This window comes from Bos javanicus, chromosome 4 (assembly GCF_032452875.1).
Source record: "Bos javanicus breed banteng chromosome 4, ARS-OSU_banteng_1.0, whole genome shotgun sequence".
NCBI classification, from domain to species: domain Eukaryota; kingdom Metazoa; phylum Chordata; class Mammalia; order Artiodactyla; family Bovidae; genus Bos; species Bos javanicus.
The window spans coordinates 13005475-13033196 of record NC_083871.1 but is presented as its reverse complement, the minus strand read 5'-3'; the positions used below and the strand labels follow the sequence as shown (position 1 = coordinate 13033196).

General features: G+C 36.8%; 1 protein-coding gene and 1 long non-coding RNA gene across 13 annotated transcripts in view; both read right to left on the bottom strand.

Moving 5' to 3' along the window:
* Window positions 1–27722, bottom strand: part of PPP1R9A (protein phosphatase 1 regulatory subunit 9A) — a 349529-nt gene that overhangs the window by 84407 nt on the left and 237400 nt on the right. For 8 of the 12 annotated variants that reach the window (XM_061413476.1, XM_061413484.1, XM_061413474.1 and 5 more), the window contains 2 exons: window positions 19378–19513; window positions 13938–14003 (listed from right to left, as the gene is read on the bottom strand). In XM_061413476.1, coding sequence (XP_061269460.1) covers window positions 13938–14003; window positions 19378–19513 — 202 coding nt within the window. The remainder of the gene's footprint in view (window positions 1–13937; window positions 14004–19377; window positions 19514–27722) is intronic. The other 4 variants (XM_061413479.1, XM_061413480.1, XM_061413482.1 and 1 more) reach the window with 1 other exon arrangement.
* Window positions 14086–19371, bottom strand: LOC133245842 (uncharacterized). Its single transcript, XR_009735781.1, has 2 exons — window positions 17417–19371; window positions 14086–16100 (listed from the first exon to the last, which is right to left on the bottom strand). It is a non-coding gene; the product is annotated as an uncharacterized LOC133245842 (long non-coding RNA).

Below are 27722 nucleotides of genomic sequence, written 5' to 3'. Positions count from 1 at the left end.
ATGAATGTCTATCTACTTAAAGGCTGCTGCCTTTAAGACTCTTCTTCGTGACTCTTCTTTAAGACTCTTAATGTTTCTGTGATGTGCCACACTTCACCCATAAAACTTGGCTGTTTTTTTATCTGCCTTCTCCCAACAACTTTTTTCAATGGCAAATTCTTTGAGAATGCCAGGTATAATCTATGCCTGTAATTCGTGTGGCTCGCACACTGCTTGGCATGTAGTAGGCGCTGAACAAATGTTTGCTGAATAAATTAATACAGTTTTAGCCACATCTACACAGCACGGTAGAGCCTGATTTTCCTGTTGATTCTCAGCTTTCAAGTAAGAAACATAGTGAAAGCACAGCTGCAGCCGGGGCCTCACTGACCCTTCTGGGATTTTCTCTTGTTGTTAGGTTCACCATTAGTAGTCGTTTTTGCTGAGGCAATGTTTGTTCTGGTAGATTCAGGGAAACTAAATGGTGCTAATCATAAAAATAGCCTTAATTATGCAGTTTTTGTTGGATTTGTTTACTGGAATTGAATTTGGTTATATATATTTTCAGACTCAGTTCTGTGGGAGGACAGAAGAGAGTTGCTTTTTCTCTGGAGGAGAAAGACCTCAAACTAACACTTTAATGTTTAAAATTCCTCAGTCTGCGCCAACCATCCAGATGACTTTCAGCAAAAGCATCCCCATCTCTGAAAAGGCATCTCTCTTTCTGTGTTCTCTCAGCTGACTTGTGTGTCCAGGTTTTGTAATGTTGGGCCATTTGGTCTCTTTTCATGTCACTGGGGATAATAACACCTTCTTCATAACGCTGTTGGGAGAATTTCTAGTAGTGACATATTTGAAGTATTAATTACAGCGCCTGCTGCTGCTGCTGCTAAGTCGCTTCAGTCGTGTCCGACTCTGTGCGACCCCACAGACGGCAGCCCACCAGGCTACCCTGTCCCTGGGATTCTCCAGGCAAGAACACTGGAGTGGGTTGCCATTTTCTTCTCCAATGCATGAAAGTGAAAAGTGAGAGTGAACTTGCTCAATCGTGTTCGACTCTTTGCGACCCCATGGACTGCAGCCCACCAGACTCCTCCGTCCATGGAACTTTCCAGGCAAGAGTACCGGAATGGGGTGCCATCGCCTTCTCCAATCACAGTGCCTAGAATATGCTAAATGACTAGATGACTATGATAATCATCAGGACTATGATTATTTCCACTGTCTTCGGTTTCTCCAAGACAATGCCACAGAACAGTACAACAAAAAAGAGCATGGCCTGGGAGCTGGAGAGACCAGGGCCCCAAAAGAGAAAAAGTAATACCACTGTTGCATGACAGTGGGCAAGTCATTCAGCTTGTGTCTTCTGTGACCTTTTCTTCTATAAAATGGTGTGAAAAATTCCAACCTCATAGGTATTGAGAGGATTCAAAGAAATAAAATATGTAAAACATCCAACATGATGTATGGCTCAAGACATATATTCATTTCTCTCATTTATCAAGTCATTCAAAATTTTATCTTTGTTTTCAGAATGTTTTCTGAAATTTCACTCCATTCTTACTGTCTAGTCACCAAATCAAGAAACATCTAACATCTCTATCTCTATTACTGATAATGCCTCTTGTGTTCCCTGCCTTCAGATGCTCAGCTCCTGAAGGCAGGCAGATTATTCCTCCTAAAATTCTGACCAGAAAGATTTAAGATTTGCCTGTACAATCTTCTGTAAGAACTCAAACTCATCTTTAACCCTTCTTAAAATTTTCTAGTAATTGTGGTAGACCATTCAAAAACTAGAATTAGACTTTACAGAATTGTAAAGCTTTCTTTAGCTCCCTGCCTCCTTCCATTTCAAAAGTATACTCTTCAAAAGCTCTTTACCACTACGGCAGGTAGGCTGTAAAATAAGCCCCGTTGATCTCTTCCTCATGGACTTCTATAAGCTCTTCCCTTGAACGGGCACTGCGTCTAGAGACTCGCTTCTAACAAGCAGGATACAACAAAAGTGATGGGATGTCACTTCTAAGATTGGTTTTCAAAACCCTGCGACTGGCATCTTTTTTGTCCTCTTGCTGTTGAAAGCCAACCCACCATGTTGTATGTGGTCCTATGGAGAGGCCCGTATCACAAGAAACTGCTGTTTGTGGCCAATAGCCAGCAAGGACCTGAGGCCTGCCAAGTTGGAAGTGGATCTCCTGCATTCAGGCAACAGCTATGAGTGGCCTTGGAGCAGACCTTCGCCAAGTTGAGCGTGTGTGTGACTGCAGCTGTAGCTACAACCTTACTTTTGGCTTTATGAGACATCTTGAGTCAGAGGTATCCAGCTAAACTGACCTACAGATACTGTAATCTGTGAGTATTTCTTATTTTAAGTTGCTACGTTCTGGTAGTAATTTATTATAGAACAATAGAAAGGGGGGCTTCCCTGGTGGCTCAGACGGTAAAGAATCTGCCTGCAATGTGGGGGACCTGGGTTCAATCCCTGGGTTGGGAAGATGCTCTGGAAGAGAGCATGGAAACCCACTCTAGTATTCTTGCCTGGAGAATCCCATGGACAGAGGAGCCTGGTGGGCTGCAGTCCATGTGGTCGCAAAGAGTCGGACACGACTAGCAACTCAGCACAGCCCAGCCCAGCCGTAATAAATATAGGAAAACGGGGAAGTCTGGAATCAGGCTGGAATGAAAGCAGGGAGGATTTTGAAGAGTATATTAAAGCAGCCTAAATTTCCTTGAAAAGACTGTAGTGGCAGAAAGCTTAGCCACATTATCACCTTCTGAAGCACAACATAGGAAATACTCCTACTGAACCAAATGAACAAGAGAAGTAGATTTCCAAAGTGTTGAAGGCACTGCCTGCTTTCTTTCTGCTGCTTATAGTAAAATATGATGACTAGCCATCAACTCAGAGGACAGCTGAACAGAAAGGAACCAACAAAACATGATGGTTCTGAGAGTCTCGATTCTAAGACTAAGAAATGGCTTCCAAACAAAGATCAAATCCAGGATTCTGTCATGGTCTAAAAATGGAGCAGAGGGTATGAACATAAAATCTTTTGTTAAGAATTCTGAGCTTAGAAAACTCACATTTTTTAATCAAAGGTGATAAGCAAGTCTGTCACCTACCTTAAATGGAGACACTGTCTCTATTTTCCAAGGCTGTTCACTATGTAAAATATCATTGAAAAAATATCTGAAACAAAGGGCATTAGTGCCTCTGCTCACAACACATGCAGAATAGTCAGAGAGCCCTGGGGGAATTGTGTTCCAATAATATTCACCCTCATTTCTGCACCATTTGGGTATCTGATGAATCTTCCCATGAGTATGGCATTCCCTTGACTACATTGATACGTGTGGCCAAGAGTGGCCAGACAAAATCTATTCAGTCTTTCCCACAGCATATAATTAAAACTACTATTAAAAGAACTCCAAATAGCAGAATGAGACCAACTTGCAGTTCTGAGACTGACTATACTCCCCAGGCTCCCAGACCCTACTGGTTAAACAAATTCCATAAACCATCAAGGTCTACTTTAGAAATACAGGGGTATCTCCTTAAGATTCTTCAAGTGAGTTTTTCACTTGGTCTAAGGTACTAGTGGTATCAGAGTCTTTAGTGCCATACCACTACATCCTTAAATATAGCAGGGGATATGAGTGATTTTACAGACCAGGAATGGGACCACAAGGGAAAAACACAGGGGTGAAGGGAATTCTATAATCCATAAAAACCCTGGCCACTGAGCTGAGGTCAACCTGAATGCTTTCCAGGATAGAGGTGGTGTCACTGATTCAATTCAGTTCAGTCGCTCAGTCGTGTCCAACTCTTTGCGACCCCATGGACTGCAGCACACCAGGCCTCCCTCCCCATCATCAGCTCCTGGAGTTTACTCACTCGTGTCCATTGAGTCGGTTATGAGATCCAACCAGCTCATCCTCTGTCGTCTCCTTCTGCTCCCACCTTCAATATTTCCCAGCATCAGGGTCTTTTCAAATGTGTCAGTTCTTCGTATCAGGTGGCCAAAGTAATGGAGTTTCAGCTTCAGCATCAGCCCTTCCAATGAATATTCAGGACTGATTTCCTTTAGGATGGACTGGTTGGATCTCCTTGCAGTCCAAGGGACTCTCAAGAGTCTTCTCCAACACCACAGTTCAAAAGCATCAATTCTTCAGCACTCAGCTTTCTTTATAGTCCAACTTTCACATCCACACATGACTACTGGAAAAACCACAGCTTTGACTAGATGGATCTTTGTTGGCAAAGTAATGTCTCTGCTTTTTAATATGCTGTCTAGGATGGTCATACTTTTCTTCCAAGGAGTAAGCGTCTTTTATTTTCATGGCTGCAGTCACCATCTGCAGTGGTTTTGGAGTCCAAAAAAATAAAGTCAGCCACTGTTTCCACTGTTTCCCCATCTATTTACCATGAAGTGATGGGACCAGAAGCCATGATCTTAGCTTTCTGAATGTTGAGTTTTAAGCCAACTTTTCACTCTCCTCTTTCATTTTCATCATGAGGCTCTTTAGTTTTTCTTCGCTTTCTACCATAAGTGTGGTGTCATCTGCATACCTGAGGTTATTGATATTACTCCCAGCAATCTTGATTCCAGCTTGTGCTTCCTCCAGCCCAGTGTTTCTCATGATATATTCTGCATAGAAGTTAAATAATATACAGGGTGACAATATACAGCCTTGATGTACTCCTTTCCCAGTTTGGAACCAGTCTGTTGTTCCATGTCCAGTTCTAACTGTTGCTTCTTGACCTGCGTACAGATTTCTCAGGAGGCAGGTCAGATGGTCTGGTATTCCCATCTCTTTCAGAATTTTTCACAGTTTATTGTGATCCACACAGTCAAAGGCTTTGGTATAGTCAATAAAGCAGAAGTAGATGTTATTCTGGAACTCTCTTGCTTTTTCAATGAGCCAACGGATGTTGGCAATTTGATCTCTGGTTCCTCTGCCTTTTCTAAAACCAGCTTGAACATCTGGAAGTTCACGGTTCATGTATTGTTGAAGCCTGGCTTGGAGAATTTTGAGCATTACTTTTCTAGTGTATGAGATGAGTGCAATGGTGTGGTAGTTTGAACGTTCTTCAGCATTGTCTTTCTTTGGGATTGGAATGAAAACTGACCTTTTCCAGTCGTGTGGCCACTGCTGAGTATTCCAAATTTGCTGGCATATTGAGTGCAGCACTTTCAGAGCATCATCTTTTAGGATTTAAAAGAATTCAACTGGAATTCCATCACCTCCACTAGCTTTGCTTGGAGTGATGTTTCCTAAGGCCCGCTTGACTTTGCATTCTAGAATGTCAGGCTCTAGGAGAGTGATCACACCATCATGGTTATCTGGGTTATGAAGAGCTTTTTTGTATAGTTCTTCTGTGTATTCTTGACACCTTCTGCTTCTGTTAGGGCCATACCTGTACAATGTCATGAACCTCTGTCCATAGTTCTTCAGGCACTCTATCAGATCTAGTCCCCTGAATCTATTTGTCACTTCCACTGTATAATCATAAGGGACTTGAACAGATAGTCTAGAACAAAGAGTATTCAATGCCTCAGAAATCTTAGAGCCCTGGAGAGAACTGTTTCCCAACCATTATTATTATTATTAGGGTATAGTAGCTTTACAATTGGAGAAGGCAATGGCACCCCACTTCAGTATTGTTGCCCAGAAAATCCCATGGATGGAGGAGCCTGGTAGGCTGCAGTCCATGGGGTCGCTAAGAGTCAGACATGACTGAGCGACTTCACTTTCACTTTCCACTTTCATGCACTGGAGAAGGAAATGGCAACCCACTCCAGTGTTCTTGCCTGGAGAATCCTATGGACAGAGAAGCCTGGTAGGCTGCATGCAGTCCATGGGGTCGCACAGAGTCGGATACAACTGAAGCGATGCAGCAAGCAAGCAAGCAAGCTTTACAATATTGTGTTAATTTCAAAAACTGCCTAGAAATTCAGCTGATTTTTGAAGTTTCTATAACATTATTTGAAATAGATGGGTAAACAGTGGAAACAGTGTCAGACTTTATTTTTTGGGGCTCCAAAATCACTGCAGATGGTGACTGCAGCCATGAAATTAAAAGACGCTTACTCCTTGGAAGAAAATTTATGACCAACATAGATAGCATATTCAAAAGCAGAGACATTACTTTGCCAACAAAGGTTCGTCTAGTCAAGGCTATGGTTTTTCCAGTGGTCATGTATGGATGTGACAGTTGGACTGTGAAGAAGGCTGAGTGCCGAAGAATTGATGCTTTTGAACTGTGGTGTTGGAGAAGACTCTTGAGAGTCCCTTGGACTGCAAGGAGATCCAACCAGTCCAATCTGAAGGAGATCAGCCCTGGGATTTCTTTGGAAGGAATGATGCTAAAGCTGAAACTCCAGTACTTTGGCCACCTCATGTGAAGACTTGCCTCACTGGAAAAGACTCTGATGCTGGGAGGGATTAGGGGCAGGAGGAGAAGGGGTTGACAGAGGATGAGATGGCTGGATGGGATCACCGACTCGATGGACGTGAGTCTGAGTGAACTCCGGGAGCTGGTGATGGACAGGGAGGCCTGGTGTGCTGCGATTCATGGGGTCGCAACGAGTTGGACACGACTGAGCGACTGAACTGAACTGAACTGACAACATTATTCAGTTTACTCTGTTGAAGACTTTCCCACCGTTACTCCTTTCATATACTCTGCAGGTAAACTAGTCTTTTTATTTCTTGAGTTCACCCAATATTAGCTCAGCTTCTTAGCTACAGAAAACATATAAAAATAACAAAAATTCTTGCAAATAAAAGCTGAAACACAAGTCTCAAACTCACGCTTTTACTTTCGTGTGTCCTTTGTTGTGATGATTCTTTTAGACTGTGGTTTTCTGGCCTTTTGACAGACTGCTTTGAAAATGATTTAAATTCTTTACCATATATATTTGTTTCCACAGCAAAATACTAAGCTTCTTGGGAGTATAAACTATATTTTTCCATGACTCAATATTTCTAATTCAATTCCTCTTTATAAATGATAGCTACTTACTAAGATATAAATGTCATTAAGTCTCTGATGAATATATTCTATATGAGGAGGGAACCAGTGATCCCTATTTTTCCCACTGATATCCAGAACTAAACAGTCAAGAGACCAAAGTAGACCTCTGTAATTCAAATGTCACACTGCAATTTCAAATTGGCAGCCTTCCTTGAGTTTCATTTTACTTGCTAAGGAAACAATGAAGCACTTATTCTGATGCCAGCAGAATTGTGGGAAGAGACTTAAGAGATTTGTATTTTCCTGAATCTTTAATCTGCAGAAGAGAGCAACTACACTGACCAAGTGGCACATTATTATTATTTCAATAATTCTTTAGATGTACAACTAATTGAATCTTGGAAAATATGGTGTATTCACATAAAAATTGACTCATATGATTGCAAAAATGCTGATTATCACATAGATCTAGAAATTATAGCAACAGAATTGATAGTAAACAAAAAGTAAGACCAACAAAAATATCATTGATGGTGTTTCTACGGATTAATAATAAACGTACTCTCAAACTTATAATTTCCTTTGAGGGAAAATAATTTTTACTCCTTTCCTCATTATGGCTATCTGGTGGTTTGTGACAACAATTTCTTCTTGAAAAGTGTCTGCAATACCAGCACTCAAAAGTCTTCTCGTCAGTTTTCCCGGCATCTTTAAACTGGACAGCTCCAGCCCTGATTATCCCAACCCTTCCCACAAACCCCCATAGCCCTAGGCCATTGGCAGTGCACATTCTGTTCCAGCAGATGCGAGGCTGGGTGGAGAAATTTGCAGTCTTAAAGAAGTACTATGAGTGTCCCACTTTGAGACACAAAGTCTTTAAGTCATTTTATAGGACCCTGGAGAGCAGGAATCATGTCATATTCATTTTATACCCACATAACTGTTAAATATAAGCAATTGGACACGACAGATTTTAACTTTTTTCATTAAATATTGAATTCACACAAATAATATTTATGAAATATACAAAAATATAATGAAATAAGGATATAACCACCACAAATGAACTAACAACTTAAGGAGCAGTACCGCTACATTTCAATTATAATCCTCTCTTTGTGCCTCTTGATTCTGTAATAGTTTAGTCTCTTGCCCTTAAGAATAATTCTGCTGATTTTTATCATTCTTGTTTTTCTTTAGTTTTACCATATTTTTGTATGACTGAGTAATGTATCAGTAATTTTTACATGATTTTAAACTTCATATAAATGGAATCATGTATTCTTCTGTGCCTTTCTCCTTTTAATTATAGGCTCCTGAAATCCCTGTTATGAAGTGCAGAAACATCTTTTGTATGGCATTCCATTGAATATACCTCAATATATTAACCCATTCTCTTTCTGATAGAGATATAAGTTGTATCCAATTCTTTTCTTTTACAAGAATGATATTACACCGTGCTTCCACAACAAACTGTGGTAAATTCTTAAAGAGATGGGAATACCAAACCACCTGACCTGCTTCCTGAGAAACCTACATGCAGGTCAAGAAGCAACAGTTAGAACTGGTCATGGAACAATGGACTGGTTTCAAATTGGGAAAGGAGTATGTCAAGGCTGTACATTGTTACCCTGCTTATTTAACTTATATGCAGAGTATATCATGTGAAATGCTAGGCTGGATGAGTCACAAGCTGGAAGCAAGTCTGCTGGGAGAAATATCAATAACCTCAGATATGCAGATGACACCACTCTAATGGTAGAAATTGAAGAGGAACTAAAGAGCCTCTCAATGAATGTAAAAGAGAATGAAAAAGCTGGCTTAAAACTCAATGTTCAAAAAACTAAGATTATGGAATCTGGTCCCATCACTTCACGGCCAGTGGATTGGGAAAAAATGGAAACAGTGGCAGACTTTATTTTCTTGGTCTCCAAAATCACTGCAGATGGTGACTGCAATCATGAAATTAAAAGACGCTTGCTCCTTGGAAGAAAAGTTATGACCAACCTAGACAGCATATTAAAAAGCAGAGACATTACTTTGCCAACAAAGGTCCGTCTAGTCAAGGCAATGGTTTTTCCAGTGGTCATGTATGGATGTGAGAGTTGGACCATAAAGAAGGCTGAACACTGAAGAATTGATGCTTTCAAACTGTGGTGCTGGAAAAGACCCTTGAGAGTCCCTTGCACAGCAAGGAGATCAAACCAGTCAATTCTAAAGAAAGTCAACCCTGAATATTCATTGGAAGGACTGATGCTGAAGCTGAAGCTCCAATTCTTTGGACACGTGATGCAAAAGACTCACTGGAAGAGCTGACTCACTGGAAAAGACCCCGAGCTGGGAAAGACTGAAGGCAGGAGAAGGGAACAACAGAGGATGAGATGGTTGGATGGTATCATGGATTCAATGGACATGAGTTTGAGCAATCTCAGGGAGACAGTGAAGGACAGGGAGGCCTGGTGTGCTGCAGTTCATTGGGTCACAAAAGTCAAACATGACTGAGTGACTGAACAACAACAGCAACATCTCATGAATTTAGAATTTTACTAAGGTGTTTTTTTAAGAAATATAATTGTTGGGTCAACTTCACTAGATAATACCGAATCATTTTTCAAAGTGAATTGGCCAATTTATACTTATACAGAGAAGAGTTCCTTTTAGTTCATATTCCCACCAAAACTTAAAATATCCAATTTAAATCAATTTAATAGATGGAAAATAGTATTTCATTTTGGTTTTTAATTTTTACATTTTGATTCCTAATATGTTTCAGCATCTTTTCATGTGCTCATTGGCCACTCAGATTTCTCTTTTCCTACAGTATGACTATTTAAGTCAATGGTCTATATGTAGACTTTTCTCGTTGGCTCACAGAGGACTTTTTATATAGGTTTCTTTCAGTTTTTTATTTTTTCAAATATTTTCTTCAAGCTTCTGGTATGTCTGTTTTCACAGAAGTAATCTTTTGATAAGTAGAAGTTCTTAATCTTAATGCACTCAATTTTCTCAATTGTTTCCTTTATGGATTTGTTAAGTGTCTCATGTAAGGAACCATTTCTTACACTGAAGTCATAAAGATATTCTTCTATACTGAATCCTAAATTTTACAGCTTTTCTTTTCACATTTGAGTAATAATTCATCTGGAATGAACTTTGAGCTCAGGTTAAGATGAGGATTGCAATTTTACCATTTACCCTTCATTGAAAAGCCTAATATTTCTCAACTCATTAGAATGTTATCTGTGTCACAAACAAATTTTCTATGTGGGAGCGTCTGTTTCTCAGCTAATTGACCAACTTATCCATTCTTTTGTCCTAGGTTCTAACTTGCTACAGTTTAATAATAAATATCTCTTAATATAATATAATAAATATCTCTTAATAATAAATACCATGTGAAATATCATGGTTATTTCTGATGCATTATTCTTTCATATATATATTTGAGCATCAGGTTATCAAATTCCATCTAAAAATTCCTTAGAATCATTTTTATTTCAATCATATTGAATATATAAATTAACTTATAGAAAATTGACTGAATTAAGCTACTGAGTCTCCTAATCCACGAACAAGAGGTTTTTTTTTTTGTCTTTCTATACAAGCTTTCTTTAATAAAGTTCAATAGAATGTATTTTTCTCCATGAAGGTCATACTTATCTTTTGTTAGGCATGTTCTTGCCTTGAACAAGGTAAATAGCTTATAAATTATTTTCTTTATGTAGATACACTGAAATAGATGTTATATTTTATATTAATTCTGTATCCAGCAAATTCACTGAAATCATATATTATTTCTATCTGTAATGTATTCTCTGTATATATATTTGAGATTTTCCAAACAGACAATCACTTGGTAATAATAACTCTTATGATAACTCTTGGTAATGATAACTCTTATTTCTTTCTTTCTAATTTCTTTCTTTAATTTTTCTTTATGCCTTTCAGTACAATGTCAGATGCAACAGTGACTGATTTTCCAGTGTTAAACCATACTTGCATTATTGGCTAAACTCAACTTGGCCATGATATCTTTTTTATGTTATGGAATATGGTTTGCTACTATTTTGTTTAGGATTTTTTGTATTATTTTGAGTAGGGAAGAACTTCTTATTCTTTTGAATAGGAATAACTTACAAATCTTTTTCATCATTATTTGGTGTTGGTACCAAGGCCATATACCTCATTATATACATTTCACGCTCTAAAGATTTGACTATATTCCTGGTATCAGGAATGATTTCTATGATTGAAGGATATTTCTTAGTTCATACAATGGGCAGGAGAAGATCTATGCAGTATAGATCTTGGTATCACTTAGGCCATTTCGACTATTCTGTGCCTACTACATGTTTATTCAGTTATGACTAAAAAGCAGTCATGTCAGTATGAGTCACCAGGCTGCTATTTCCAAGGTCCCAAAGGTTTTCAAGGAATGAAATATGCATTAATATTTTTTTTTCTTGGCTTTACATGCAGAAGATTTTGGTGCAATGTGATAAAGATAAGGTATTCTTGTAAATTCATAGTCTCTCAAAACAATTAAAATGTGATAGAAAAAGCCCACAGAAAGGTGCTAACCCTCAAAGTGCCAAAGACAAGTACAGCTTATTCCTTTAAGTCCTTTCCCTAACTTCAGTCTCCAATCTATTCCTAGATTCTTTTATCCCTGTATTCTATGCCATTTTTCCTTCACTATTTCAGATTATGCTCCTAACTAAACGTCATTCTTCTCATTTAACTCTTGTCTCCACTCTTTATCTTAATATCATTTGAGTGATTCAGTTTGATTCAATGTCTTGGCTTCCTCTAACTGCCCAGTGTTGCGCTCATCCCTCCAAGTATTACAAGTCAAGCAGCTATTTGAAAGCTGCCATTGAAGAGTTTACAAACGAGTGGTAGATAAAAAGTGGCAGAGAAAGCTACACAAGGTGCTGCTGACTGAATAAAAACCGGCCCTCAGCCCAGCTGAGAGAGCCCAGGAAAGCTTTTGGAGGAATGGATGAAACCTAAACAGAGTCCTGAAAGGTGAACAGGATTAACAAGAGCAACAAAGAGTGTAGGGAATGGCATTCAAGGTAGAGAAAACAGGAGACGCAAAAGCATGGGGAACCACAGGATCCCTATGGCCCACTGGAAAGTTAGTTTCCCAGGATAATAAGGCCCAACTCTCACTGTGCATTTTAGCATTTTAGAGCTTTTTGGTAAAAAATTAAATTCAACTCATAAATGTTTTTAAAGTTGGAAAAATGCTGTCATTTGTGTTTGTTTTTATGGCATTTGTGTAACATTGCTAACTCTGCAATTCATCACTGAATTGTTCTAGAATGGTTTCTAGAAAGTATAGAGTCTGTAATCTGAGATAAATTTAATTTAAATTTAATTTAAATTTTACCTGATATTTTGTATCTGGCTCATGAATTCATATCACAATGTGGTAGTTGGAAAGAAAATAAGAAAACATATTCCAATCACTTGAATTATAATAAACAAAAATAAACCCCAAAGATGAGATACAAAAAGATGGCATTATTTAGACAAAGTTTTCTGTTCTAACTTCTAATTTCCCTTCACATGCTACATCTTCCTGTCTCTGCTCAATGTTATAAATAATAATGTTTCTACATACAAATAATATTACTAGAGAGGACCTTTCAAGTAGAGCAGTATGCCGCCTCTTGAGTATAGTGTGTTTGAGTGTGTGTGTGCTTGTGTGCACATGTGTGCATTGCTTAGGTAAGACCAAAAATGAACACAATCTTTAACAATGTCTTCCAAGTACCTTATGATTCTGGATTTCAATGACAATAACCACCAGTAGAGATCTGGGATCATAAGCCAAAGGGTATGATTAAATATAATAATTTTAAAAGTCCAGTCAAATTGGAGTCTGCATACAAGTTGAAAGGTTTTGTGTTTCTTCTATTTTTCTGGCTCCTCTAATCACCATAAAGCAATCTCCCTTTTATTTATTTATTTTGTCTTTTGTGTGTGTGTGTGTTCCCCATCCTGAATGCTCCTCCCACCTCCCTCCCCATCCCGTCCCTCTGGGTCATCCCAGTGCACCGGCCCTGAGCACCCTGTATCATGCATTGAACCTGGACTGGTGATTCATTTCACATGTGATAATATACATGTTTCAATGTCATTCTCCAAATCATCCCACCCTCGCCCTCTCCCACAGAGTCCAAAAGACTGTTCTATACATCTGGGTCTCTTTTGCTGTCTCACATATAGGGTTATCATTACCATCTTTTTAAATTCCATATATATGCGTTAGTATACTGTATTGGTATTTTTCTTTCTGGCTTACTTCACTCTGTATAATAGGCTCCCGTTTCATCCACCTCATTAGAACTGATTCAATCTCCCTTTTCAATACACCTGACTTTCCATTTCTAAGTTATTCTATCACTGTTACTAGCAGCTAAAGATAGTGAGAATTATTTTATTATTTAAAGTATAAAATATTTTTATACATTTTAGTATGCCTACAATATGTCATGTAAATAAGTACTACTATAATTGAAAGATATATGCATTTAGTTCTTTTAAAAATTAAGACCTTTATCAAATGATCCTTTTATAAAAATAATCACTGAATTTAAAGACAATATATTTAAATTGCTGTGTATATTGTATTTTATAAATACCATACAGCTCTATTGTTAGTTATCTTTTTCTTCTCCTTAATATGAATTACAAAATATTTAAAATGTTAGGTGTTAAAAACATCCATGGTGAAATATTAGGAAGTGAGTCCAAACTGCAGACCCTGTGACTACATTGTGTGCTATGTTTCAGAATTAAATACTAGTTTTGAGTGATTATTTTCAAATTGTTATTCAACATACAAAACACATGGTTCTAGAGAAGTTCTTCTGAGCACAGAGCTAGTTAATAAGACACATAGAATTTTTAATTTCACACATGAAGCAGGAAGGTAAAGATAAGCATTATTTTCCACCAAAAAACAAACCTTTAGGAAATAGTTGTTATTGTTATTGCAGTTGCCAGACACTCCTTGCAATTCAGCCACAGTGTTCTAAAATGGTTGACAACAAAAATTAAAACACGCGTTTCCCTCCACTAGAGACAGCAGCGTAATACAAAGGAAGGAAGACCACTGAAGTTCCAGTGCTTACTATAACATAAACTTTCAAGAACTAAGGGAATACGCCCAAACTCTTAGTTTTTCAACCATGTAACCAGTTATAAAGCCAGTTCATATTATTGAAAGGCCATCCACAGTAACTGCAATCTCTTGTTTGTACAACACAACCTGCTTCCAAACAGGAACAGCAAATAGAGTAAGTCAAATGTAATGTTATCCCTTTAATGCTTTTTCACATAAAAATTACATTTTTGTAAACCTTTAACTCTTATGCAAACCATAACTTGCATTATATTTCTGTTTCTAATTATTACATATTAACACAAGCAATAAAAATGCTTATCCATGTAGGCAGCTGCTCTAAATTGTATTCAATACTTTAAAAGATTCTAAAAAAATAAACTAATGCTGTCATTATGTAGTTGTAATAATAATTTCTAGTAATAAAAACAAATTATGAAAGAAAGATTAAATTATATTTTAAGAGAAGGAGCCTCGGTTTCTGGAGTGATAATTAATCTTGTTACAAACTACCACACAAAAAGGCTTTGAAATGTCATCTATAATCTAAGACTTCAAAGTCTAATAAATATTATATCTTAATATTGAAAGAAGCAAAAGCAAAATAATCATATAATTTTAAAAGTGTACGTAAAATAACTCATTTTAATGTGAACAACCATTACATACGTCCTAATTTTAAAAAGTGGTACAGTACTGGTTCACACTTCATTTCCAACCTAAGCCCACAGGGTTTCGCATTACATTTTGCTCTTTTTGATAGAAACGAATTCCCAAAATACAAATACGTGACTCATGTGACATAAAACATATGCCAGAATTACATCATCGTGCCTTAAAAGGTAAACACTGATAGCTGTGGCATATGAATGGAAATTAAATTTGTTACTGAAAATAAAATCTAGTTGAAAAATTTACTATAACCTTAGGATTTCATGGGATAGTGCTGACTGTCTGAGGGGTTTACTGAAATCCTCCATGCTTACCTTTCAGATTGGGGTTTTTTTTGGGGGGCGGGGGGAGAAAAAAGAAAGAAAAATAAATGAACGATAATTTTATAAATCCAGAAGTACAATGCTTTATCACAGATACACTCAGATCTACATTTAAAATTTTTCAGTAGTTTAGATTTACATCTCCCTCTTCTTTAAAGTATCCTTTCTTTTAATTTTCAGCTGTTAGGCAGAGCCATTTTAACTTAAAAAAAAATCAGAATGTTTAACAGAGAATGAACAGAAACAGGAATCCAATTCAAATTGAGTTGGGCATTCGCTTATTTTAAATTCTTCCAGTTTAAATATTTGAAGGAAAAAAACAGAAAATTCAGAAATTTAAATGAAGTTTTGGGATTATCTGTATATTTTAAATTCTACTGGAGTATGACTTATAATTTATTAAACTATTAAAACAGATACATATAATCACACACAATACATGGTAAAGCATTCTTAATCCTCAATAAGGTTCTGATAAGATGCCCACTGTTCTTTTACATTTTCAGGATATATTTCCTCACAGTGCAATGTTTTCCTTATAGGCAATTCAAGCAACCAACTCCCCTCTGTCAATGTGACAGGTTCCAAGTTAGAATCAACCCTGGGTTATGTGACCAAAACCAGAGTTATCTTTTCTTCAGCAGACAATCGGAGAAGGAAATGGCACCCCATTCCAGTACCCTTGCCTGGAAAATCCCATGGACGGAGAAGCCTGGTAGGCTGCAGTCCATGGGGTCGCGAAGAGTCGGACACGACCAAGCAACTTCACTTTCACTTTTCACTTTCATGCATTGGAGAAGGAAATGGCAACCCAGTCCAGTGTTCTTGCCTGGAGAATCCCAAGGACCGCAGAGCCTGGTGGGCTGCCGTCTATGGGGTCGCACAGAGTCGGACACGACTGAAGCGACTTAGCAGCAGCAGCAGTAGACAATGCTGATCTAAGTGCTGGCTCTGGAAATTAACTGGATGAACCTGGTCGTTCTGCATTTAATTTGAGGTTTTCCTGGCTGGCCTAGGGAATGTCATGGGGGATATTATCAAATAAAAATGATTCTAACTTTGAAATCACAAGATAATTCTATAAATGGTAAGAAAAATGAGAAACCAAGTGATTGATTACACAACTCAGGGTTAACAAGGCTATGTAAATCAATAAATTATTCAATTACATATGAAATTAATAAATTATTCAAGGACCATCCAAATCGCTCATTGGATAACCAATATTGGTTATTTTCATTATGTATTTTACTTTTCATTAACACAGAGAGAGAATAAATAAAAAATAAGGACATAACACTCAAATCAATCAATTTAAAAACACTTGGAAACATTAATAAAAATAAGTCTAAATCAAGTAAATAAATTGACATGTTTACACAACAGTGGGTTTTCACTATTTGCAGACCTTTTATCTCTCCAACACACAGACAATTCTGTGTGTTGGTTGGTTTTAGCTGGGCATGCTTTGGTGAGGCAGGCACAAGAAAGGGAGAGGGATACGTCCAAAAGGAACATGAGAGAGAAACAAACAATGAGAAAGAGCTCCTTGACCTTTTCAATAAAGTGAAGGTTACTTGGTGTAGCAAACACCTGCTTTCTGTTTCAACAACTTGCAGGCAGAAGAAAAAGCTTAACCTAAAACTAAACTCCGATTTTTTTTAGAATAGTTGTATACTCAGCTATTCTTCCCTTTAAGCCCTATCTTCACAGGCTACTTCTGGATTAAGTATTTACCTATAGTAAAATAACTCTTCAATCTCCCTATTAATAGGAATTTATAGAACAAAGAATTCCAGAACCTAGGTGTTACAAGAAACTTCATTACCCAAAACGGGAATCCTTCCAGCATCTCTTGTGTCCCAGTTACTCTGTGTGTGCCTAGATACAGACAGACACATCTGTCTACTCCATTCAAAATCAGCAGTGTGTTGCAAAGAGTCCAGGCTTCGGAGCCAGAAGGACTCTTTTCCCATTCTAAATCTGGCAGCCACTAGCTATGCCACTAGAAAAAGCCTCAATTATTACATCTTTAGAAAAAGGGGGTGGGGGAAGATTCTCTTCTGCTTGTTATAAAGATTATCTGAAATCATGTAGGAAAGGCACCCGGCAGAATGCCTGGCACTGAATATTTATTTACCCTCCTTGCCCCTGAGCATATCTGCTCAGGTGACAATCCACTCTGCTTTCCTTTTAAAAACAGGCATGCTGCTGCTGCTAAATCGCTTCAGTCATTTCCAACTCTGTGTGACCCTATGGACGGTAGCCCACCAGGCTCCTCTGTTCATGGGATTCTCTAGGCAGGAAAACTGGAGTGGGTTGCCATACCCTCCTTCAGGAGATCTTCCCAACCCAGGGATCAAACTCTGGTCTCCTGTATTGCAGGCAGATTCTTTACCGCTGAGCCACCAGGGAAGTCCCCTCGAACAGGCATACAAACAAATAAACAAAATCCATATGGTATACTTCTAAGTATAAACACTGAATGACAAATATTCCTTATGCATTTATTCAAATTATTAGAGAAAATCTTACACTAAAAAAAAACACACAAAACTTTAGGTTGAAAGCTTTGGCAGATGAATGTGATCTATTCCTCAAAATAACTGGAGAAAATATGTAGTATGTGATCTAAAATGTTCAGTTGGGAAGCCTTAATTAAAGAAATATCTGATTTTTCCCTCTTTCCTTGTTAGACCTGATGCTTTATTCCTCATGCTTTATGGAATATAAGGAACTGGCCCTGTACTTCTAAGCAAAGACACTGAGATTCAGCAACTGGAAAATTTGGCCTCCTCACCTTCCACCACTTGATGTCACCCGTACTCCCCTGAACTTCAGTCCAAATTTTTTCTAACAGAGTGAGCAGGTAACAGCCAAATCTGCAATGATCCTAATTCAGGCTTGCAGCCAAAGCAAATCAGCGTCTCTGATAAAACACAAGATACTTGTGCAGAGAACTGAAAAATTGGGAAGATGAAAGTTCAAACATTTGAGGAAATCACTGTTTTTGTTTCAAAAAAATACTTGCCATTTAAAATGAATTCTGAAAGTGAAAAACTAAATCAATTAAATAGAATTTTAAGAAACTAATTCACTCACATGAAGAATAGTCTGATGTTTATTCTTAGATCAATAGTTGACTGAAGCACCACTGAAAAAATTTTCTACTATAATAAAGAGAGCATACATCCTCATTATACTACAAGCAAATGAAAAATGAATATACATTTGGGTTAAAACATTCCACACTAAAAATACATAAAAAAATATTTTAATGTCTCTTTATTAATCTTTACTAGGTCCTTGATAGAAACCAAAAAAGTTCTGGAAAAATAATATATCAGATGAGTAGAGGTTGAACATATGAAGTTGCACTGTCCTTCTACCAGCTGGTATAACAAAGAATATCTATTTTACCTGAATGTTCACTATGTTTATGGAGCATGAAACACTGCAGCTACATTGTTGATGGATCCTTTGACATGTCAATGTGAAACATATGCATGTTTAACATGTTTATAAAAAAGTATGTTGTCCCATTATATCAACGTACATTTGGCACTCACATTAGAAATAGACCAGCATCTGTATTATATTACGACACACAAAGGTTCCGGAGAGTCGTTTTCACTTGGGGGTTAGCTTCTATTCATGTGCTTGATCTTTTACAGAGAGCAGGATGCAAAATTACTCCAATATGGATCTACTCTATGGAATATGTGCTGGTGGAAAAGCTTTGTTCTGCATTATGTGAGCACAAATCATAGTGAGCAGATCCAAAGAACTTTCTCTTCCTGGGGGGAAAAAATTCTAAAAAACTCACCAATTTTCAGTACTTTTTCTGTGTATGTTTGTATATGTATGTATGTCTTTCATTCAAAATGATTACTGATTTTTTGAAAAAGTGTTCCCTGTTACATACTTACTGTAGAAAATTTGGAAAAAAATTGAAAAATACAAAGCAGAGAGAGAAAAATCCAAGATAGCTAGTATTTATATTTTGGTATTTTTACCCATTTTTTGTTTCAATGAATGTATCTTAATAATGGTAAAAGAGGGCTTATTTGATCCAGAAGACTTCATACTTTAAATATGATACCATTAATTGATTGATAAGCTAATCACAAACACAAGCAATATTTCCTTTCTGTGAGGATGAGGTTGACACATTCTCCTTGAAAAACTGCAAAGATCTGTCTTACTGTTATATGGTGAAGAGAGTTTTATCGAGTAGGGATGTAGTAAGAAGAAATGAAGGAAGAAGAATGTTTGCAAGCGCAACTCACCTCATCGTCGTCAGCATCGTACTGGGCATAGTGCTGTTCAAGCAGCTCTCTCTGGCGCCTTTCTTGTTCCAGCGTCTGGCTTATCAACTGGGCAACCTCACTCACTTGTCCAGGTTTTTCTCGCCCAATAACAAATCTACATGAAAGTTAAAGAGAACTGGTATAGTCAGGCTCTCCAGCAAAAAAGGAATGCTAAGCAAAGTAAATAAGCTTCACGTTTCATCAGAGTATATCAAGCCTCAAAAAAATAATATTACCTGTTTTTTTAAAGGTATGCTTGGGTAGAAGGAAAGGTTAGCTGAGCAATTAAAGTGATTTTTGCAGCCAAAGACCAAAGGAAAAGAGGAAAAGTAAAGAAGCACAAAAATTATTACTTTAGGAGAAGGCAAAACAGATATAATCCATCCTCCAGTACTTTACACATTTTTGATGCCCTACAAAATGAAAGCAAGGTCATAATTTTCTGTAACACTGAACTTTAGAATCATTTCCACAGTTACATTCTCTTTATTTATTTATTTTTTATTCAAGTAAATTTTATTAAAAATTAACTCTATTCAATTCCTTTTTGCTACGTTCTTTGTCTTCCAAACTTTTAAAATCACAATATAATTTTCGTCCTTTTCCTTTCTAAAGTTTTTCTCTAATACATCTCTCCTAATTTTAATGAATTAATCACTTTCACAAAAGACTTTTTTTATTTCACAAAAGACTTTAAATAAATGTTTTTACCTTTCTCTTCAAGTAAAGTTATATGTTTTTTTTTTGTCACCCCTCATCCAAACATGTCCAAATATGTGAGTTATTTACTGGAAAATATTTCCCACTTTGCAATTAATCACTGTTTGCAGAGAGGAAAAATAAAAAGTCATAATTGTTTCATAGATAGGATTTTCTTCTTGTCCAAGACTATTCTAGCATCTGCCAATTTAAATCTTTTTTTTTTTAATTTTATTTTATGATACAATAGACCAGTTAGACCTAATTGATATCTATAGGACATTTCATCCCAAAACAATGAATTTCACCTTTTTCTCAAGCGCACATGGAACCTTCTCCAGGATAGATCACATCCTGGGCCATAAAGCTAGCCTTGGTAAATTCAAAAAAATAGAAATCATCCCAAGCATTTTTTCTGACCACAATGCAGTAAGATTAGATCTCAATTACAGGAGAAAAACTATTAAAAATTCCAACATATGGAGGCTGAACAACACGCTGCTGAATAACCAACAAATCACAGAAGAAATCAAAAAAGAAATCAAAATTTGCATAGAAACAAATGAAAATGAAAACACAACAACCCAAAACCTGTGGGACACGGTAAAAGCAGTCCTAAGGGGAACGTTCATAGCAATCAATACAGGCACACCTCAAGAAACAAGAAAAAAGTCAAATAAATAACCTAACTCTACACCTAAAGCAACTAGAAAAGGAAGAAATGAAGAACCCCAGGGTTAGTAGAAGGAAAGAAATCTTAAAAATTAGAGCAGAAATAAATGCAAAAGAAACAAAAGAGACCATAGCAAAAATCAACAAAACCAAAAGCTGGTTCTTTGAAAGGATAAATAAAATTGACAAACCATTAGCCAGACTCATCATGAAACAAAGGGAGAAAACTCAAATCAATAAAATTAGAAACGAAAATGGAGAGATCACAACAGACAACACAGAAATACAAAGGATCATAAGAGACTACTATCAACAATTATATGCCAATAAAATGGACAATGTGGAAGAAATGGACAAATTCTTAGAAAAGTACAACTTTCCAAAACTCGACCAGGAAGAAATAGAAAATCTTAACAGACCCATCACAAACACGGAAATTGAAACTGTAATCAAAAATCTTCCAGCAAACAAAAGCCCAGGTCCAGACGGCTTCACAGCTGAATTCTACCAAAAATTTAGAGAAGAGCTAACACCTATCCTGCTCAAACTCTTCCAGAAAATTGCAGAGGAAGGTAAACTTCCAAACTCAATCTATGAGGCCACCATCACCCTAATACCAAAACCTGACAAAGATCCCACAAAAAAAGAAAACTACAGGCCAATATCACTGATGAACATAGATGCAAAAATCCTTAACAAAATTCTAGCAATCAGAATCCAACAACACATTAAAAAGATCATACACCATGACCAAGTGGGCTTTATCCCAGGGATGCAAGGATTCTTCAATATCCACAAATCAATCAATGTAATACACCACATTAACAAATTGAAAAATAAAAACCATATGATTATCTCAATAGATGCAGAGAAAGCCTTTGATAAAATTCAACACCCATTTATGATAAAAACTCTCCAGAAAGCAGGAATAGAAGGAACATACCTCAACATAATAAAAGCTATATATGACAAACCCACAGCAAACATTATCCTCAATGGTGAAAAATTGAAAGCATTTCCTCTAAAGTCAGGAACAAGACAAGGGTGCCCACTTTCGCCATTACTATTCAACATAGTTTTGGAAGTTTTGGCTACAGCAATCAGAGCAGAAAAAGAAATAAAAGGAATCCAAATTGGAAAAGAAGAAGTAAAACTCTCACTATTTGCAGATGACATGATCCTCTACATAGAAAACCCTAAAGACTCCACCAGAAAATTACTAGAGCTAATCAATGACTATGGTAAAGTTGCAGGATATAAAATCAACACACAGAAATCCCTTACATTCTCTTTAAAATGCAAAAACTACTTGAAAAACATTTTGAGGTATGGCATACTCTATGTGAGTAAATAAGAAGGAGGCATTGACTTTTTGCTAAGTCACTATGACTCTGAAGGTAAAAAAAAAAGAGAAAAAAATGTAGGTTTTTTTTTTTTTTTTTGGTCTGTGATTTTAAAATGAAAAACTAAAACAAAGGAGAAGTAAATCAGTTCACTAAGATTGGAGCAAGATGCTATGAGGAAGGATGTGGTCTCAAGACATACTCAAGGGGAAATCCTGTCAATGTAATTCCTGTAAGAAAAAATATATAAAGAGAAAGTCACAGAAGACATTTACTTATTGCCATCTAGTCATTTAGATACATCCTCATTGATACTATGTTTCTTATTCAACAAATTAATATTCACTTTTTAAAATCTTTTCACACTAATATATGGCTCTATCTTTCTAAAAATACAAATAATATGCCTCCATAATATAGTTTCCATATATTTTTTAACTTCATTATTTTGGTTAGTAACTCTGTTTAATTTTGCTTATAAACTGAACTGATGTTTTCTTTCCTCTGATTGGGCTTCTCAGGTGGCTCAGTGATAAAGAATCTGCCTGCAATGCAGGAGACACAAGAGATGTAGGTTCAATCCTTGGATTCAGAAGATCCTATGTAGAAGGAAGTGGCAACACACTCCAGTATTATTGCCTGGAAAATTCCATGGACAGAGGAGCCTGGCAGGCTATAGTCCATGGGGTTTCACAGAGTTGGACATGATTGAGCAACTAACAGTTCTGATTATAATACTTTGCTATTTTCAATTACAATTTTAAAAGAAGTACTCTACCATTCTCTGTACAAATACACTAAATGTCAAAATTTTTATACTTGGATGTTAGTAATTTTTAGAGTTATTTTTATGTGTTTCAAATAAGTGTGAAAGTATGCCTCAGTGTTCATTTATCACCCAAGTTATTTTTCTTTGGGAAATTAATCATTGAGTTATAATCATTTTCTATATATTCTGGATACATATATGTTAGGTAGTTAGAATAGGAAAAAGGAGTCAAAAATAGTGATGGCAAAAAAACAAAGAAAGGAAAAAGCCCGGAAAAATAGAACAAAGGAAGGACCAAGAACCTGAGTGAGAACCTCAGATGAAGCAAACAGCCCTCCTGGCTAGCCCAGTTTACATCGGACAGGCTCAGGGGGAGGAGGAAAACATACAAAAAGGGGAGCCAAAATTAAGCCGCTAGCTTCTCTTCTCTTCACTTCTTTTGGGCTGGCCTGCCCTCACACCTCGAGGATGTATTTTCCTTTGCTTGCCGAATAAAACTGAGCTGTATAACACTACTCCATTGCTTCAAATTTTTGCTGCAGTGAGACAGAACCAAGGAAATTACACACTCCCCTGACATATATATGTATTATAGATACAGATATACACACACAAATCATATATGTGATTTATTATATTCTCTCAGTCTGTGGGTTGCCTTTTAATTTTCCTAAGTTTTTCAAGGAAGTCCAAATTATTCTTTTTTAAAAGATTGTGATTTGTGCTTCCTACCTAAGAAATCTGCCTGATTTAATATTACAAAGATTTTCTCCAGTTAGGTTGGTGCAAATGTAATTTCTGTTTGAGGTGGTGAATTTTAGATCACTATAACTAGGCTCAAACACATTTTTATTAATCAAATAGGAATGATTACAATCAACACAATTTTTCCAGTGAGAAATAAGTTTATCACTGTGGCATAAAAATCTGTAGCTGGGGATTCAAAGAACTCTTGGAATGCATTTTCTGGATCCTGCTAATTGTGGAAGCATTTTCTCTGGAAAAATTGTCAAGATGCTTGAAGAAATGGTAGTTGGTTGGTGAGAGGTGAATATGCTGGAGGAGGCAAAACTTCATAGTTCAATTTGTTCAAGTTAACGCGTGGTTGGACATTGTCATTGGGAAGAACTGGGCTCGTTCTGTTGAACAATGCCAGCTGCAGGGGCTGCAGTTTTCAGTGCATCTTATCAATTTGCTGAGCATAATTCTCAGATGTAATAGTTTCACAGGGATTCAGAAAGTTGTAGTGGATCAGACCAGCAAGAGACCACCAAACAGTAACCATAATCTTTTTTGGTACAAGTTGGCGTTGGGAAGTGCTTTGGGCTTCTTCTCAGTCCAACCATTGAGGTGGTCATCACCAGTTGTTGTATACAATCCACTTTTTGTTGCATTTTGCAATCTGATTGAGAAATGGTTCATTGTTGTTGCATAGAATAAGAGAAGAAGGCACTTCAAACTGACAATTTTTTTGATTTCTGGTCAGCTAATCCACTTTTTGAGCTTTTGCACCTTTCCAATTTGCTTCAAATGCTGAATGACTGTAAAATGGTCAATGCTGAGTTCTTAGGCAACTTCTCAAATAGCTGTGAGAGGATCAGCTTTGATGATGACTCTCAATTTTCACTGCCAACTTCCGATGGCCAGCAATTATGCTCATTTTCAAGTCTCTTGTCTCCTTTGCAAGACTTCTTGAACCACCACTGCATTGTATTGTACGCTAGAAGTTCCTGAGCCAAATGCACTGTTGATGTTGCAAGTTGTCTCTGATGTTTCACGACCCATTTTGAACTCAAATAAGAAAATTGCTCAAATCTGCTTTTTGTCTAACATCATTTCCATAGTCTAAAATAAACAGAAAATAAACAGCAAGTAAAGGCTCTTAAGAGTCCCTTAGACAGCAGGGAGATCAAACCAGTCAATCATAATGGAAATCAACCCTGAAGGACTGAAGCTGAAGCTCCAATACTTCGGCCATCTGACGCAGAGCTGACTCATTGGAAAAGACCCTGATGCTGGGAAAGATTGAAGGCAGGAGGAGAAGGTGACGACAGAGGGTGAGATGGCTGAATGGTATCACTGACTCAGTGGACCTAAGTTTAAGCAAGATCTGGGAGATGGTGAAGGACAGGGAAGCTAGGTGTGCAGCAGTCCATGGGGTCACAAAGAGTTGGACATAACTTAGCAACTGAAGAACAACAATAAGTCACTAGCAAAAAAACATAAAGCAAGAAATGTGCATTAAAATGATATATAACATAACCACATTTATTTATAATATATTCCAATATCAAATGGCAAATTTCAATAGTACAAAAACCACAATTACTTTTGTCCCAACCTAATATTTTCCTTCTTAAAGTGTTAATGTTTTGATTTTTTTTTTTTATCAGTGTCTCTTTTGCTGTCTCGTACACAGGGTTATTGTTACCATCTTTCTAAATTCCATATATATGCGTTAGTATACTGTATTGGTGTTTTTCCTTCTGGCTTACTTCACTCTGTATAATAGGCTCCAGTTTCATCCACCTCATTAGAACTGATTCAAATGTTTTCTTTTTAATGGCTGAGTAATACTCCATTGTGTATATGTACCATAGCTTTCTTATCCATTCATCTGCTGATGGACATCTAGGTTGCTTCCATTCCTGGCTATTATAAACAGTGCTGCGATGAACACTGGGGTACACGTGTCTCTTTCCCTTCTGGTTTCCTCAGTGTGTATGCCCAGCAGTGGGATTGCTGGATCATAAGGCAGTTCTATTTCCAGTTTTTTAAGGAATCTCCACACTGTTCTCCATAGTGGCTGTACTAGTTTGCATTCCCACCAACAGTGTAAGAGGGTTCCCTTTTCTCCACACCCTCTCCAGCATTTATTACTTATAGACTTTTGGATCGCAGCCATTCTGACTGGTGTGAAATGGTACCTCATTGTGGTTTTGATTTGCATTTCTCTGATAATGAGTGATGTTGAGCATCTTTTCATGTGTTTGTTAGCCATCTGTATGTCTTCTTTGGAGAAATGTCTATTTAGTTCTTTGGCCCATGTTTTGATTGGGTCATTTATTTTTCTGGAGTTGAGCTGTAGGAGTTGCTTGTATATTTTTGAGATTATTTGTTTGTCAGTTGCTTCATTTGCTATTATTTTCTCCCATTCTGAAGGCTGTCTTTTCACCTTGCTAATAGTTTCCTTTGATGTGCAGAAGCTTTTAAGGTTAATTAGGTCCCATTTGTTTATTTTTGCTTTTATTTCCAATATTCTGGGAGGTGGGTCATAGAGGATCCTGCTGTGATGTATGTCAGAGAGTGTTTTGCCTATGTTCTCCTCTAGGAGTTTTATAGTTTCTGGTCTTACATTTAGATCTTTAATCCATTTTGAGTTTATTTTTGTGTATGGTGTTAGAAAGTGTTCTAGTTTCATTCTTTTACAAGTGGTTGACCAGATTTCCCAGCACCACTTGTTAAAGAGATTGTCTTTAATCCATTGTATATTCTTGTCTCCTTTGTCAAAGATAAGGTGTCCATATGTGCGTGGATTTATCTCTGGGCTTTCTATTTTGTTCCATTGATCTATATTTCCGTCTTTGTGCCAGTACCATACTGTCTTGATGACTGTGGCTTTGTAGTAGAGCCTGAAGTCAGGTAGGTTGATTCCTCCAGTTCCATTCTTCTTTCTCAAGATCGCTTTGGCTATTCGAGGTTTTTTAATGTTTTAATGTTTTGATTTTATATCAGGTAGGTGAAATCTTTCAAATTTATTTTCATGCATGATGTTTGGTAAAGGGGGGTTCAATATTTTCCAAATGGGTAGCCAGCTGTTTCAATACCATGTTTTGAAAAGACTATTCATTACCACCACTGAATTACTCAGGCACATTTGCTGAAAATAAATTGACCATGTACTTGTGTGCTGATTTCTGAACTTTTCAATCTTTTGCATTGATGTATTTATCCCTGTGCCAATACCACACTGCCTTCATTGTAATATACTTAATCTTGAAACTAGTGCTGTGAGTTATCCAATTATGTGTGCCCTTTTCAAAATTACTATTCTAAGTTATCTAAATAGCTACATAAATTTTAAAACTAGCTTATCAGTTTCATTTAAAAAGCACATTGATGTTTGATTTGGTATTGCTTTGAATCTATAGATCAATTTGTAGATCAATTCTACTAATAATATAGAATTGTCTGATCCATGAACATAGTAATTCTCTACATTTATTTTTAATTATTTCTATTGAAATAAAGTTGACAATACTATGTAACAATATTATGTTAGTTACAGGTGTATTACATAATGATTTGATACTTTCATACATTATGAAAGATCACCCTAAGTCTAGTAACCATCTGTCCCCACACAGATTTACTACACTATTACTGACCATATTCCTTATTCTGTATATTACACCTTGACTTCCTTAACATATAACTAGAGATTTGAATTTCTTTTTTTAAAAAACAGGTTTAATTTTATTTTTTTCTAATTTATTTTTTATTGAAGGATAATTGTTTTATAGAATTTTGTCATTTTCTGTCAAACCTCAACATGAATCAGCCATAGGTATACATATAACCCCTCCTTTCTAAATCTCCCTCCCATCTCCCACCCCATCCCACTCCTCTATATTGATACAGAGCTGCTGTTTGAATTTCCTGAGCCATACAGCAAATTCTCGTTGGCTAACTATTTTACATATGGTAATGCAAGTTTCCATGGTACTTTTTCCATACATCTGACCCTCGCTTCCCCTCATCCCATGTCCATAAACCTATTCTCTATGTCTGTTTCTCCACTGCTGTCCTGTAAATAAATTCTTCAGTACCATTTTTCTAGA